Raw genomic sequence first — 17,280 nt, 5'->3', positions numbered from 1 at the left:
CATAACCACCTACACCCTGAACATCTTACATGTGCTCTTTGAGATACCTGTTATAACCACCTACACCCTGAACATCTTACATGTGCTCTTTGAGATGCCTGTCATAACCACCTACACCCTGAACATCTTACGTGTGCTCTTTGAGATGCCTGTTATAACCACCTACACCCTGAACATCTTACATGTGCTCTTTGAGATGCCTGTTATAACCACCTACACCCTGAACATCTTACATGTGCTCTTTGAGATGCCTGTTATAACCACCTACACCCTGAACATCTTACATGTGCTCTTTGAGATGCCTGTTATAACCACCTACACCCTGAACATCTTACATGTGCTCTTTGAGATGCCTGTCATAACCACCTACACCCTGAACATCTCATGTGCTCTTTGAGATGCCTGTCATAACCACCTGCACCCTGAAAATAAGCATGACAAAAACTCTTTGATGAACTTCAGCAAAAGTGAAAAGAAAAGTCTCAATCTAATATTTCCACTGGAGACACCATTAGCTAATGCCCTGCTTTGTACTGTCACATCCTTTTGGGTATTGGATTCCTGTACAACAGGTTATGATATCAACTCTATTATATGTGAGTGACCGTGTTATTGTCTGGATCACTGTCCTGAAGATATGAATAGTGGGTGTAACCATGACAACCCATGTTCCATCCTGCTACATAGCAATTTTAAACAGCGTAATATTATCAAATGAGAAATAACCGCCTCACAGTGGTCTGCATCTGCCAAGAAGTCAAGTTGCAGTTTACATTCATGTCTGGCAAAATACGTACGCGTCACAGTGAAGTTGACCTTTGAACTTTTGGATATAATAATATAAACTGTCATCACTTCACCATTTTATCCTATTAACATTTGTGTGAAATGTTGTCATAATTATCACAGGAATTCTAGAGTTATGGCCAAAGACGTCTTTTACGAGGTCACGGTGACCTTGAGCTTTGACCAATCATTTCCTCCTTGAGTCCGAGTGGACATTTTGTGCCAGATATGAAATCGAATTGAACAATGTAACACCACAGACTTGTATGGTCGGGAATTATGTAGCCTAATAAAACCATGACAAACAAATTCTAATTTTTAAATCAAGGTGTGTGTTTTTTCTGCAATGTAGGCTATAGTTGAAAGTCAACGTGGCTTTCTGAACAGGGAAGAGTGTGTGCGCGCGCGAGGTGTTGGAGAGATAGTGACAGCAGACACACCTGCTATTAGGTGGTCTTATAATTGTGTGTTTAACAGGTTAATATGTTGAACTTATGAATTGAACCAAAACACCATTTCCTCATTTTGTGTGTGAATCTCCAGTGCTCTGGAGTTTGTTGTGTGTAAACGCACCCACCGCGGGGACCTCGCTATATGTGCGCATGCGTGCAGCTCCAGACACAGTCGGATGGGAAATGACAAGGAGATAAGCTGCGTCGTGAACATCTCCGCCTGAAAACGCTTGTATATAATTGTTTAATTTGTTAGTCACATTCTTATTGAATGCCATCATATTAAAGTTACCGCTCGTTGCTTAGGGAGATGCCATTACTGTTTTGCCAGTAGACTCCCCGGAGGACCCTTTTCACAGGGGTCATTTTGTGCCGAAAAGGCAGGGTAAACACAGGTGATGATTGGAAGTTGGAAACCTGTGCACCTGTGTTTACCCTGCCTTTTCGACACAAAATGGCCCCTGTGAAAAGGGTCTATTTGCCCGCTTACATTGTAATTTCATGAAATCGACGTGGGCGGCTGGAAAGTCCAGAATGATCCGTGAAGCGAAACCTACATGTAATGTGAGATGGGGTGATCAGGATGCTTTACACATGCAGATACCACACAGACATATTGTGAGCGAACTTACGTCCTGCCGTGTCCATCTTTGGTCAGCAGGACTGAATCAGAGATGGCCTTCAGATGGCTTTCCTCTCTTTGCAGCTGAGTCCAGAAGAAAGCAGTGCTGTTCTCGTTCCAGCTCTTGCATTCCCCTCCTCCGCCATCGCTTCCTATCTTCATGTCTTGGTGCAGGTCAGAGCTGGGTGAGTGAAGGCTGCCGTACATGGAGTCAGGAGGGGACAGGGCCTGGTGGTACTCTGTCGTGCCTGGTGAGTAGGTCACGCAGGATTCAGGGCTGGGGCTCATTTCATCCGACTCATCGCTGTTGTACCCTGCACCTTGGTAACATGATCGGGCATGCAGGCACCCTGCACCTTGGTGAGATGATCGGGCATGCAGGCACCCTGCACCTTGGTGACATGATCGGGCATGCAGGCACCCTGCACCTTGGTGAGATGATCGGGCATGCAGGCACCCTGCACCTTGGTAACATGATCGGGCATGCAGGCACCCTGCACCTTGGTGAGATGATCGGGCATGCAGGCAGTGGTGGTTGCTTCTGTCATGTTCATCAGGAGGGCTGCAGAGGCCAGCTAAGTAGTAGCCTGCTGTTCTGGCTATCTGCCTCTCTGGGTCATACTTCAGGGAGCAGCTGTACACATGTGGCTCTGACGCCCATGCATTATGAGTGGGCTGGGGGGAGTGCTCGGGAGACACTGGGAGCTCGCGGGGGGAGAGCGTCTGGGGAGGGGAACTGTAGGCGTTGCCGGTCTTGAGATCCTCCTCCAACACCTCCACGATGATGGCCAGTTCCTCCAGGCTCTGTGTGGGGCGTTTTCTCTGAAAGTCAAAGACAGTCAAGGTATGCGTGGTAATTTATGCGTCTTGCTCACAACTCACACGTGATTTGCTCCACTCTGAAAGCCCGCCTCCTGCACAGAGCTGGATGAACCTTCTGAGGGAGGGGGGGGGGGGGGGGGGGGGTCCAACACTCACCTTGCTAGTTCGACGTTCTGCGCAAGTATTTACTCGTTTCTTGTCTCCTGCGGAAGAAAGAGACTTGTGAATTTCCACTCTACACAGATGTACATAAGTATACAGTGTTTGCTCCTCGAAGAAGTTTGGTTGATGTGTGAATAAGTTTGTTCTGCTTCCTCCCGTTGACAAATACAATGCTGCTTCACTGTTTGGAGTTGGTAAACAGCACCATGTCCTGGAGCTTAATTCAGTCGGGAGAGCAAACACTTCAAAGACGTTCAGTGCCATTAGCCTGAGGCCAAAAGCATTATTATACCCACAGTGTGATGATGGCTTTAGGTTTTTACTAACCCCACACACACACACACACACACACACACACACACACACACACACACACACACACACACACACACACACACACACACACACACACACACACACACACACACACACACACACACACAACACACACACACGCGCGCACACACACACACACACACACACACACACACACACACACATGGCTCTAGGTTTTTACTAACCTTTGGATCTTTTCCCACAGTCCTGTGATCACGGAGCAGGAAAAGAAAAGAACAGTTGCATCAGTTAAAGATCTCTTCTGACATACAGTATGACATATATACTGACATATATACTGACATACATACTGACATATATACTGACATACATACTGACATATATACTGACATTATGACAATGACATGCATACTGTAAATCATCATAGTGGGATTATAAGTGGGCTGGGCGGGCTTCTGTCATAAAGCACCCTGGAGCAACTGCTGTCACTGTAGGTGCTTTGCTTGAAGGAACAGCGGTTTAGATTTGATGTCTTTGACAAACAGTTCAAATCTTGACTGTTTTGCCTAACAGACAAACAGTTGATGTTTAAGGAACACCAAGAACGCTGGGAGCAAAAACCCTGGAACATTTTCGACACTTTAGTTGAGTGTAGAAAACGGCGTGGGCTGCTAGACGCAGCACGTGCTTTACATTCAGTTTGGCAAGATAAGGACAGCTCTCAGTGCTCTTCCAAGCAAACTGTGGTGCGCTTCATTAGGAGGGAGAACATAGGCCTAATGGGACAAGAAAAGTGGAAGTTAATACGGCTCTAAAAAAGCCCACAGTCCAAAAGACTGTATCTGTATCTGTATATACTGTATATACATGTTTGTTTTTAATTTAGTTTTTAAATTAGAGTAGGCTATTTTTATTTTATTTACTTATGCTGTTTTAAAACCTCTTTAGCATGTGCAATAATCTCCTTAAAGCACTTTATTTTTTAATTTACTACCTTTATTGTCGGTTGTCAGTACTTCTCTTGAAATTGCACTATTTGTGGGCTAGATGCAATGGTCATTTGGTTTCTGCCGTGCCTTGTGTATTGTTTAAATGACAATAAAGCTGAACTTGAACTTGAGGAGGTGAAACATCTCGCCAACTGAAAGCCAGCATAACAAACCGCATATGAGAGCACAATAAAACACAAGGATGACACCTACCCTCTAGCAACACACTTTATCCAACATGCTCATTCAGACATGTTTCTGGGTGGTTAAAAAGTTGAACCCTCCACGCGTGGAGGAGACTTTGATCCCAAGCTTTTTACAAGTGGGTATATCACCATAACACGGTCTCTCCTGCACCTTTGATTGTGCTATGTATTGACTTTTCTATTTGCCTTGTTGTATATTGATCTGTATCAGTGTTTAGCTTAATGATAACATGATTATAGAATTAACCTACATACTATAGGTGTACACCATCCTTTATTCACCTTATTCTTTGCCCATATACAAGGACACTTCTGCATGATGTCATTTTGTAATCGTCTTTCCGGTTCCAGACACGGAAGTAGAGTACGCCTACCGCAGTCATTTAGACTTGCCAAAAAGCTGTTTTCAAGCTAAAAAACAAACTGTTTTAAAGTTTTAATATTTTTCGGGTGAGAATGTAAATTTGACCAGTTTATCAGAATAACGCCTATTTGGAAATATTTCACGAGCAGCGAGGACTGGCTGTGTTGCCCGGGTTGTACTAGCTATTTGTCAAACCCTACTGTAGTTAGGTTACTGGCAGTGAGAAAACACTGTCGACGTGCTTTTGTAACTAACGTTAAATGCCGACCGGGTACAGCCATCGGCTCCTCGCAGCAGTAACGCTATGAACATGTAACTGAAGTTGGCCGCAGTGTAGCTTAATTCTGAATGTTGCCAAACTTCAATCATTATTATAGTGACGTTTTGTTTTGAAATTGGCCGCCAACTAGCGCTGAACCGGAAGAACAAATACAATTGCGTGTAACGCGGAAGAGTGAAAAAGTGGTGAGTGGTTATTTTTGTTTTTGATTTCAGCTCTACCACACCTGTGATCAAGCAATCATGATGTGAACCTTGACCCCTTCCTATATATTCCAGAGGTACTTAGACCATTTGTGCCTGAGGAAGAGTTTATACTCCAAACGCGTTGCAAGTGGTCTGCATGTAGCCTATATCAAGCCTGTTTTGTGTTTGAAAGCCTACAAAATGCTATAAGGATGCATATTTTAAGACATTACAACTATTTTTGCTTTATACAGTAGCTTCCCTCTTCATCATTTATATTTAGAAAATCTGACTCATCTAAAGAAAGCAACACCAAAACGCAAAGGTTTATGGGTAATAAGGAGACAGATATTGACATCTGAGAGCCAGCAGTTGCTCATGTGTAGCCCAACATAACAAGATGAAACAAGGACACAGTGTAGTCTGGACAGCTACTTCTTCATGTGTTCTTCTCTGGTAGGAGCAGCAGAGAGAATCAGTTATGGAAAAGAGCACAGACACGGCCATTATGCTGAGCTCAGTTTGGCCTCCCGCCACCAAAAGCTCTAATATTGCAGGGAGACATGTTACCAAAAATTGAGTAGCGTCAACAAACAATTTGTCATGAGAGTTTTGTGGTTTAAGTCGATTTGGAATTTGGATAAAAGCATTTTCTAAACAAAGGGTTCCCAAACCCCCAAAATAACGGTGCCAGAGGGTCGCGACCCCCCACTGTCCCCGGAGGTGGTTGAAGCATGCAAACTTTGCGCGCACATGAGAATTTCGTGAAGAAAACAAACAAAACGTAACAATTATGGTTCAAATGTGCTCTTTTCAATAGTTTTTTAAATTGTATTTAACACATTTTGTAGATCACACATTCTTTGGGCCAATTTCACACATTCTGGAAATCATCTCGCGACCCACCCAGTGGTGTCCCGCGACCCCCCGGGGGGGTCCCGAGCCCCACTTTGGGAACCACTGTTCTAAACGATGTAATGTAATGTAATAAAATGTAATGTAATAAAATGTAATGTAATAAAATGTAATGTAATGGTTTGCTTGTAATAGAGCTCAACAGTGACCGCCCACTTCTGGTTCCACAAGAAATTTCCCCATTTATTTTCTCCATTGAGATTTAGAAAACCAAACCAACCAGTCAGCAGATTAATCGTGGGTGAGCATGAAACATTTGACTTAGACCAAAAACTAAAACTAAAAATGTGGGGAAAATTAATACATTTGGCAATGTGGACAAAGAGCACCCATGCGGGTGGCCTGACGGAGCCGGACTTTTTTTTAAATTAGGGCAGATTAATTGCCCTAATTGCCCTAAGGCTGAGGCTATAGTTCAGTGATGATGTAATCAGTGATGTCATCAGTGATTATGTCACCAGTGATGATGTCATCACTGATGTCATACATAGGCATTGTGACATCATTGTGACATCACTGATGATTTCATCAGTGACACAAACATACGAGAGAGAGACTGAGGGAGAGGGAGAGAGAGGGGGCAAGAGTCTGAGGGAGAGGGAGAGAGAGGAGAGGTAGAGACTGAAGGAGAGGGAGAGAGACAAGAGGGAGAGATACTGAAGGAGAGAGAGGAGGGAGAGGGGGAGAGACTACAGAGACTGAGGGAGAGGGAGAGAGGGGGAGAGAGACTGGGAGAGGGAGAGACTGAGGGAGAGAGAGAGGGGGAGAGAGACGGAGAGAGAGAGAGAGGGAGGCAGAGGCTGCGCATGCGAGCGAGGCTGCGCATCGGCCAAGCTGCGTATGCGAGGGCCAGCTCAGCAAGCTGCAGGGCGGGCGAGTGCGCGAGATGCCTAGTATACATCAGTCACCAGTCACCACCCATCCACCTAGGCGCCATCGTGCCACTGTGCACCATCGGCTCATACTATAACACAGTTGCTCGAGTGACATCACTGATGACATCACAAGAAATGCTGGAGTGACATCACTGATGACATCCCAATTGCTCAAGTGACATCACTGATGAGTGATGACATCACAGTCATGACACACAGTGCTGCCAGACACCACTTACCCAATTTTAACTAAAAAAAAGTCTATGGAGAAAATGAATTATCTTGTGGAACCAGAAATGTGAAAAAGGGGGCGGTCACTGTTGAGCAAAACACAGCTCAACAACTTGTGATGATGTGATCAATCCCATGTATGTTTAGCTGTGACCAGCAGCTCTGTAGGTTGTAGGTCCCCATCCTTTGGTGGCAACAGTTTTTGTCCTATGAAATTTGGCATGGAAATCATGTCATGTATGTGTGTGTGTATGTGTGTGTGTGTGTGTGTGTGTGTGTGTGTGTGTGTGTGGTGTGTGTGCATGTGGGGGGAGTGTGTGTTTGTGTTCATGGTAATTGGCGGGGGAGGGGGGGTGTCAAATTCCCAAATGAAGGGTAGCTGGGGAAGGACCCTTGCCACCTGGGTCGTGCCCCTGCCTTTTCTAAGTTCCATGTTGACTAATATCTCGTTATGACAGAGTTCACGTGAGCAAACACAAGATGAGTTCATATAGGCTGACGTGTTACCTGGAAGTCTTGAGGGTCCCATCCCTGGGCTAGGCGAATGTTTCTCAGCATGTCCTTTACTGGCATCTTGACACGGACTCCCAGGTATCTCTTTTCACCATCATAATTGGAGCATTTGGGGTCTAAAGGGGAACAGTGTAGAATTGTGAATACCAGGGGCCGGTTGCACAAAGCAAAGTTAAGATTTACCATAAAGTCTGAGTTAAGGTTTCCTCAAAATAAAACCGGTTGCACAAAACACCCCTTAAGTCTCTCCCCCGCCAGGGTTTCTGACCATTTTCACTAATCTTCCAGGAGCCACAGAATATGTTCTTCTATGACTATGTAAACAGCGAATGTCTCAAGGGAAGGAGGAGAGCCTCTACTTTCATAGAAAAAAGAGTTTTTGCCTTCATCCGTTCTTTATTTGTCGACACAAGAATGTGGGTGCTGCTTTTCACAGAAAACACCCCTCTGTCTGTCCCCAGAAAGCAGAGAAAAATGCATTTTGTACCGGGGCAGCGAGGGAGGGGATTCACCCCGTGCTCAGGGAGGGGAGATGCAGGTGGCGCTCTCGTATTGCCCGGGGCTCAGGGAGGGGAGATGCGGGTGGCGCTCTCGTATTGCCCGGGGGGCGGGTGCTTCTGGTGCACGATGTCTGGAGGACTGGGGGCATATTTGATGGCTACATGACCCTTATCAAATTCAGAATATTGTCATTTTCCGAATAATAGTGGAATATTGTGTGCATGTAAATGTAGTCATTGTGTTTCAGAGGCTCTAGCAGACTCATTTTTAAAGCTAGAGTGAAGATACTGATATCCTGCCTGATGCATCCAGTGGTGCCATGCTAGCATGTTGCATGTTGGGAAGGCGGGTAAATAACGCTCCAAATTAGGCTAAATACTGCCGAGGCATGGCCAAGTTCAAAGGGACCCCTTGATCTCTTACCTCAAGATATCTGAATGAGAATGGGTTCTATGGGGAACCCTGATTCTTCCCTTTACAGACATGCTCACTTTATGCTAATCCCATGCAGTTTTTGGCACACATTTCTTTTCTGCATGCAGTAAACTATAAATGTGTTATTGTTGCCTTCTATTGGAATATTCCTGCATACTGGCCTGAAGTCCCTAAAAAGTATTGGAATTGGAATTGTATTCATGTGTGATGATGTTAGTCCCCAGTAGCCATTTCATTGTGATAGCATTTTTCGAAACTTGACCTCATGTATTACATGCTTCTGTATGTATGTGTGTTGAGCCTGTACCCACTTTAGCAATACGTTTATGCTAATCTGTGCTCTTTATTGCCACAGTATTTTTTTGACATGTAAATTGGAAGGAGGTGCGCAAAGGAGGGAAAAGAAGCAAAAGAAACCATAACAAAAAAAAAAAAAAAAAAAGGAAGGTGAGTTACACCTGCTGCTCAGCTGGAAGCCTCTGAAGGCTATTTACATATGAAAGAAAGGGTTCCCATCGATCAGTACATTTTCCAACAGCACCTTTTAGGGGCACTTTACACGAGGACGGTTTCCTATGGAAACGGGGAATCATTTTATCGTTAGTGCCTCCCGTTAAGACGGCGACGGCGAATTCGCGCTCAGGAAACGACACATTTTGAAACCACCCTCTAGAGTGGGATTGTTGGTGACGCTTCCCGCTGAACGCTCCATGTAATCGGTTAGAAACGATAGTCTTCCCAGAAACTCTGACGTGCCTGCACACGCGACAGTGAGAACTTCTTTTTTTCTAGTTTAAGGAAACTCATGTCCTCTAACCATGAAGCTGCTGACCAGGTGATTTCCAAGATAGTAAGATTCTCCTTTGTGCGAAGTGGGAGGAAAAGGCAATTATGTCTATGTGGGCAAACTGTTCCATCTCTGAAAGTCAGATTTGGTTTGAGACATTAGGCGGGTGAAATTAGCAGATAGAAGCGCAGAAAAAGAGTTTCCCTTTCTGTTTTGACCAAGTTTTCCGTGCTCGACGTACAGACTTTTAGGCGGAAGCATTTGAAAATTGCGAGAGCCAACCGTCTTAAGAGAATAATTGTGACAGATCAGGAGTGGAAAACCACATTGTGGGGTCTTGACTTTACATGACAAGGCCTTTGGACAATAATGCAGAGCTTTACTGCTAGATGGGGAACACTCAATATGACAGTGCCATGGAGACAGCTTCAAAACTAATGTTTAGGTTATCATAGGGGGGATTTGTGGGCTTTGGTGCTGATATAAACGACTAAGCCCTGTGACAGCATCATCATGTATCAGGCTCTGGCGCAGGGCCTCCTGAGCTGTTGGGCCCCTGGGCCTCGGCCCGGTTGGCCCGTTCAGTAATCCATCCATCCATGGGTCAATCATATTTCAAAAAGACAAAAGGAAGATAAAACAAAATAAGGCGTTTCCCTTTTCCATCAGTTATCTTATCCGCCATCGCATACACACACAGACACAAGCATTTATGGTAGCATAATTCCTTTGAATGTGAGCAGATTAGGTGACGCATTTCCTCATAACCTTCAGATGTGTAGGCGGCCTGAACTTGAGCCAAGAAAGACAGTCAGGATGCCATGTACATTCCTAAAGTTACAGGAACGCCACACTCCATGTAAAAATCTGGCACAATGCTGCATGTTTATGGGCAGAGGTACACACTTTGTAAAACATGACTTAAAATCTTTCAAGAACCGATAGGACCCACTCTTCAAATCTGCGTGCATGCAATAGGCTGTACAGACAGTACAAACAGACAGTACATATTCCATTGCTCCCCAGTTCGTCTTCTCAATGCATGGGCGGCAGACATAAAAAGTAACCAGTAATTACTAGGCTTGGGCGATATCCAAACTTATTGCAATATTGTTCTGCCCAAATTTTTGGCATCAAAGAATAGAGAACTCTTGGTTGGTGCAGCCTAACCGGTGCCGCGTCTATGTGCCGACAGGCCGCAGTGCCGACAGGTCGCAATGCCGATAGCCCACAAGCAGAACCAGCTGAGCGAGGCGACGTGCAGCGTGTCGGTGGAGCTAACCTCTCCCAGCCCCCACGCCAAACCTAACCTCCCCCCATGCCTAAACCTAACCTCCCCCAGACCCTAACCCAAAACCTAACCTCTCCCAGCCCCCACGCCAAACCTAACCTCCCCCCATGCCTAAACCTAACCTCCCCCAGACCCTAACCCAAAACCTAACCTCTCCCACCCCCACGCCAAACCTAACCTCCCCCCATGCCTAAACCTAACCTCCCCCAGACCCTAACCCAAAACCTAACCTCTCCCACCCCCACGCCTAAACCTAAGGGCGGCATTGCGGGTGGTCGGCATAGCGGGTGGACCCCAGCCTAACCATGCTAATTGACTGGTTATTATTTTGTCTGTCTTACCTTTCTTACCATCCAATGCCAGTACGGTCAGCCCGGGACTAGGTGTGTCTGGCCCAGCTCTAGCCACCCTCTCGGTCTCATCTGTCCCCAGCTGTGTGTCCCCTGGCAGAAGAGACAGGCCACCTCCAGTCCCCCTCACTGTTGTCTCATCTCGCGTCCCAGGCTGTGAGTCCTTTCGTTTAGATCGTCCCCGCATTGCGTGCAGCTAACCAAGGTGAAAGAAAAGGTCCAAAGTGTGAATACAGCGTATCAGTGTAACAGTGTGACCTGGGAATAAAGAAGCCCACAGCCCTCTCTGCCTCTGCCTCGCTTCAGCGTCAGATAGGGGCTTAAATCTTCCAGCTGGGCGGAAACCACTCTGCTTTAGTGCTGAGCTCATGTTCACTGACTCACAGCACCAGTTTTTCCAGGTTATTACAGCTCACTCACTCTGTGTCTGAAAGAGGCAGGTACAGCGCTGCCTGGCTCAATTTCATTTCCTGAGAGACACCCGGATCCTCCTAGTGGCACTGGCAGGTAGTGTCGTCTCATGGAAGTTTGTGGAATTTCAATGGAACCTCAGTGGCAGCTAGTGACATTTCAGTGAGAGCTAGTGGCATGTCAGTATAGTGGCACTTCAGTAGCAGCTAGTAACACTTCAGTGGAAGCTAGTGGAACTTCAGCTAGAGCTAGTGGAACTTCAGCAGCAGCTAGTGGAACTTCAGTAGCAGCTAGTAACACTTCAATCAATCAATCAATCAATCATTTATTTCACTCTAGACCACAATTGTGGTGTGGAGTACATTACATGAAACATAAACAATATTGTTGTGCATGGTAAACAGTTCACAGCAGGGATACAAAACATAATGTGTAAACACAAATGTATACATATACATATAGCTTATAACTTAAGAGGAAACAAAACAAAACAAAGAATTATTTGAAAAGAGGTAATGCAGAAATCAAAAAGGCACCAAGTTTATATAGTAACTTTTGCTTGCATGTTTGGAATAAAAGTATACATTTGGCCATGGATGGGTGATTAACATAGAATTTAGGCAATAGCTTTTTTCTAGCTTCATCAATAGTTTGGTTTTTACATTCAAAAATTACATGGAATTCGTCTCCTAGGAAGTCTCCAGTACACACATTACAAAACCGTTTGCTCCTCTCTAGACCTTTGTATCTACCTATTATCTTTGGTATTCTGTTGTTGGAGAGTCTAAGGTTACATAACGCTTGACGAGATTTCACATTTTCACAAAATAAGTACTTTTCGAACTTGAAAACCTCCTTAATTTCACAATAAAAGTCACATGAAGACATACTCTGAAGCTCCCAGTGCCAGGTCTGAAGAAACTGGTCTTTTAGCCTCTGCTCGACAAGCGTCTTAAGCCATTTGATATTAAGGAATTTGATATACTGATACTGAATTTGATATACTTCAGTAGCAGCTAGTGGAACTTCAGCTAGAGCTATTGGAACTTCAGTAGCAGTTAGTGGAACTTCAGTAGCAGCTAGTAACACTTCAGTAGCAGCTAGTGGAACTTCAGTAGCAGCTAGTAGCACTTCAGTAGCAGCTAGTGGAACTTCAGTAGCAGCTAGTGGAACTTCAGTAGCAGCTAGTGGCACTTCAGTGGCAGCTAGTGGAACTTCAGTAGCAGCTAGTGGGAATTCAGTGGCAGCTAGTAGAACTTCAGTAGCAGCTAGTGGCACTTCAGTGGCAGCTAGTGGAACTTCAGTAGCAGCTAGTGGCACTTCAGTAGCAGCTAGTGGAACTTCAGTAGCAGCTAGTGGAACTTCAGTAGCAGCTAGTGGCACTTCAGTGGCAGCTAGTGGAACTTCAGTAGCAGCTAGTGGCACTTCAGTAGCAGCTAGTGGAACTTCAGTAGCAGCTAGTGGAACTTCAGTAGCAGCTAGTGGCACTTCAGTAGCAGCTAGTGGCACTTCAGTAGCAGCTAGTGGCACTTCAGTGGCAGCTAGTGGAACTTCAGTAGCAGCTAGTGGAACTTCAGTAGCAGCTAGTGGAACTTCAGTAGCAGCTAGTGGAACTTCAGTAGCAGCTAGTGGCACTTCAGTAGCAGCTAGTGGCACTTCAGTGGCAGCTAGTGGAACTTCAGTAGCAGCTAGTAGCACTTCAGTAGCAGCTAGTGGAACTTCAGTAGCAGCTAGTGGAACTTCAGTAGCAGCTAGTGGCACTTCAGTAGCAGCTAGTGGCACTTCAGTGGCAGCTAGTGGAACTTCAGTAGCAGCTAGTAGCACTTCAGTAGCAGCTAGTGGAACTTCAGTAGCAGCTAGTGGAACTTCAGTAGCAGCTAGTGGAACTTCAGTAGCAGCTAGTGGAACTTCAGTAGCAGCTAGTGGCACTTCAGTGGCAGCTAGTGGAACTTCAGTAGCAGCTAGTGGAACTTCAGTAGCAGCTAGTGGCACTTCAGTGGCAGCTAGTGGCACTTATAGCAGCTAGTGGCACTTCAGTATAGTTGCAGTGTAGCAGCTAGTGGCACTTCAGTGGAAGCTAGTCACACTTCAGTGGTAACTCGTTTAACTGTTGACTGTCAGCATTTAGCTGCTAAATGTTTGACCTACCTAGCAACAACTACGGGGGGCGCAACTTCGGATCTCTCAATTATGTTTAAACCTGTGTTTACACAATTACGTTTATATAAGAATTTTACTCTCGCAATAATAAAACGGAGGATTAGTAAAGAGTGTATTTTTGTTCCTTCTTATTTCAAAACAGGCAAAATCATAACCTCCTTGGTGGAACTAATTACATTGTAAAGAAGGGAGTCCCGCACACCATCCAAACTTGCAATTAGGAATTTATTCTGTGACGTTTCGGTCACCGACCTTTAACAAAAAAAAAAAAAAAATTGTTTGAAAAAGGTCGGTGACCGAAACGTCACAGAATAAATTCCTAATTGCAAGTTTGGACGGTGTGCGGGACTCCCTTATTTACAATTGATGGACAATTCTCTGACGCACCTGCCCGAAAAAGAGATGTGCGGAGCTCTCCTTCTAATGGAACTAATTACATAAAATGAAGGTAAAACAAAAACTAGAAGGTGGTTGCTCAACAACCATTGTGAAAAGAAAGCAGGAAATGTCATCCCACATTGTACCTGGCTTATTTAGATGGGGCAAACCTGATAGGGCAAACCTGAGAGGCAGAATGCACACATTGTACCAGCACATTCACTTCCCCACGCGAGGCAGTAACACACTGGACAAATGTTACTCAAACATCCGACATGGCTACAAAGCCGTCCCTCGCCCCCCTTTCGGCAAATCGGACCACGCCTCCATCCTACTTGTACCCAGGTACAAACAAAAACTAAAAAGACAACCCCCAGCATTCCGAACCGCCCACTGCTGGTCAGACCAATCAGACGACATCCTGAGGGACTGCTTTGACCAAGTGGTGTGGGAGGAGTTCAAAGCTGCAGGAGACCTGGGCGAGTATGCAGATACGGTGTCATGCTTCATAAAGAAGTGCACCGACGACATAGTCCCCACAAAAAAAGTCAAAATAATGCCGAACCAAAAGCCTTGGGTCAACAGCGACGTCAGGGCTGCCCTTCACGCCAGGACCACCGCCTTCAGCTCTGGCACAACTGACCAATACAAGCAGGCACAATATGCCCTCCGGACCGCTATAAAAATAGCACGTAGAGATTATGGAAGGCAGCTGGAGTCAAAACTGGACACTAACAACCCCAGACACCTGTGGAGAGGGCTCCATGCTGCCACAGACTTCAAAGAGGTGAAACGACAGAACCCCAGCACGTCACCCACCCTACCGGACGAACTCAACGCGTTCTACGCTAGGTTCGACCCCTCTGCCAGAGCGCCTCCCCTCCTCCCCCCCCCCCTCTCCCCCTCTCCTCCCCCCCATCACCCCCCCCTCCCTCCTCCCCCCCACCACCCCTCCCCTCCCCACCCCCCCTCCTCTCCTCCCCCCCCACCTCTCCCCCCCCATCACCCCTCTCCTCCCCTCCTCCCCCCCCTGCCACCTCTCCCCCCCCATCACCTCTCCCCCTCGCCGCCCCCCCACCACCCCTCCTCCTCTCCCCCCCCCAATCACCTCCCCTCCCCCCTTCCTCCCCCCCACCCCCCTTCCTCCCCCCCACCCCCCGATCACCTCCCCTCCCCCCTTCCTCCCCCCCACCCCTCAGCACCCGCACCCCCCCCCATTCCCACCTAACCACCAACCCCACCCACCCTCCACCCCCCACAGACCGCCCCCTCACCATCACTGAGGATGAAGTGTGCCGGTCGTTCCTGCGTATCAACCCACGCAAGGCGGCCGGCCCGGACGGCATCCCTGGGCGGGTCCTCAAGGCCTGCGCCCACCAGCTGGCAGCCGTGTACACAGACATCTTCAACCAGTCCCTCTCCCTCCGACGAGTTCCCTCCTGCTTCAAGGCAGCAACAATCATCCCCATTCCCAAACAGAAAAAAGTGACCAGCCTCAATGACTGGCGCCCTATAGCCCTCACACCAATAGCCAGCAAGTGCCTTGAAAAGCTGGTCATATCAAAGATCCGTCCCACACTCCCCCCGGACCACGACCCGCTGCAGTTTGCATACCGCCCCAACAGGAGCACAGCGGATGCAGTGGCACACGTGCTCCACACCGCCCTGTCCCACCTGGAGGGGAAGGACACCTATGTGAGAATGCTGTTCGTGGACTACAGCTCAGCATTCAACACCATAGTACCCTCCAGGCTGGTAAGCAAACTCAGGGACCTGGGACTAAACACAGCGATGTGCGACTGGATCCTGGACTTCCTGACAGACCGCCGCCAGGTGGTGAGGGTGGGCAACCTCACCTCCTCCCCGCTGACCATCAGCATAGGAGCACCCCAGGGGTGCGTCTCCAGCCCCTTCTGGTACGACCTCTACACCCACGACTGCGTGGCGACTCAAACTTCAAACACCATCGTGAAGTTTGCAGACGACACAGCAGTCGTGGGGCTGATCTCGGGGGGCGACGAGACGGCCTACAGAGAGGAGGTGAGGGTCCTGGAACAATGGTGCCAGGACAACCACCTCTCTCTGAACGTCTCCAAGACCAAGGAGATCATTGTGGACTACAGGAGAGGGGGGGGCACACCCCCCCCAATCACCATCAACGGCACAGTGGTGGAAAGGGTGGACAGCTTCAAGTACCTGGGAGTCAACATCCACCAGGACCTGACCTGGGCCGGCCACACCGCCACTGTTGTCAAAAAGGCCCAACAGCGAATACACGGACTCAGGCGCCTGAAGAAGTTTGGGCTAAGGAAAGAAATCCTCAGGGACTTCTACAGAGGCACCATTGAAAGCCTGCTGACTGGCTGCTTCACCGCCTGGTACGGGAACTGTACCACCATGGACCGCAGGGCGCTACGGAGGGTGAGGCGCGCGGCCCAGCACGTAACAGGAGACGAGTTGCCAGAACTGCACGAACTGTATAACCAGCGGTGCCTCAGGAGGTCCCTGAAGATCATCAAAGACACAAACCATCCCCACAACAGCCTGTTCTCCCGGCTACCCTCAGGGAGGAGATACAGGGTTCCAAAAACACGCACAAATCGCTTGAGGAACAGTTTCTTCCCGCAGGCCACGAGACTCCTAAATATGCACAAATAGTGCAGTAGTCGTACCGCAGTACCGTACTGCAGCTGCTACTATTACGGATGCCTAACGTTTAATTGTAAATTTAAGTGTATGTTTAATAAGGTGCCTAACGTTTAATTGTAAATTTAAGTGTATGTTTAATAAGGTACATGCTATTTGCACATGTATGTATAAAACGTCGAATTTGGAATGTCTGAACACGTCTAACGTATGCACATGACATGTGCACCTATGTGCAATGAATATGCCACTGTCGTATAAGCCACCGACTTGTCTTATTGCTTATAAGATGCCTATTTCTTATTGCCTTATTGCTGTCTTATTGCTTATTGATGCCTATTTCTTATTGCCTATTACTTATTGCTGTTGCCTATTTGTACTATGTCGTAAACGGAGTCCACTGCACAAGAATTTCACACGTGGTACTTGTACCATGGAGTGACAATAAAAATCTTGAATCTTGAATCTTGAATCTTAAAGGTAGCTAAGAAAGGGAACATGAATAAGACATGGCATTTGAACCAGCATCAAGATCCTTCAGTAGGCGTATTCTCCCCCAGGCACATTGAGGGGCACCTCATAATGAACCCTGCTGCCAAAAAACACAAAAGAAAAGATCCTC

The 17,280-nt window shown here is 47.0% G+C and overlaps 1 protein-coding gene across 2 annotated transcripts in view; it reads right to left on the bottom strand.

Annotated features, from left to right (window-relative positions):
- LOC310777613 (uncharacterized protein) overlaps nt 1-11,348 on the bottom strand; it is a 33,878-nt gene extending 22,530 nt beyond the window's left edge. Inside the window, exons 1-5 of one of the 2 annotated variants that reach the window (XM_083637986.1) lie at nt 11,055-11,348; nt 7,694-7,815; nt 3,366-3,387; nt 2,839-2,885; nt 1,871-2,682 (exon numbers count right to left, since the gene is read on the bottom strand). In XM_083637986.1, the coding sequence (XP_083494112.1) occupies nt 1,871-2,682; nt 2,839-2,885; nt 3,366-3,387; nt 7,694-7,815; nt 11,055-11,250 (1,199 nt within the window). In that variant the 5' untranslated portion in view covers nt 11,251-11,348. The remainder of the gene's footprint in view (nt 1-1,870; nt 2,683-2,838; nt 2,886-3,365; nt 3,388-7,693; nt 7,816-11,054) is intronic. The other variant, XM_083637987.1, reaches the window with a different exon arrangement.
- Nucleotides 11,349-17,280: the final 5,932 nt, after the last annotated feature.

This window comes from Poromitra crassiceps (genome assembly GCF_964638095.1).
Source record: "Poromitra crassiceps genome assembly, chromosome: 5".
NCBI lineage: Eukaryota > Metazoa > Chordata > Actinopteri > Beryciformes > Melamphaidae > Poromitra > Poromitra crassiceps.
The sequence above is the reverse complement of the archived record's forward strand: the minus strand, read 5'-3'. Positions and strand labels throughout refer to the sequence as shown.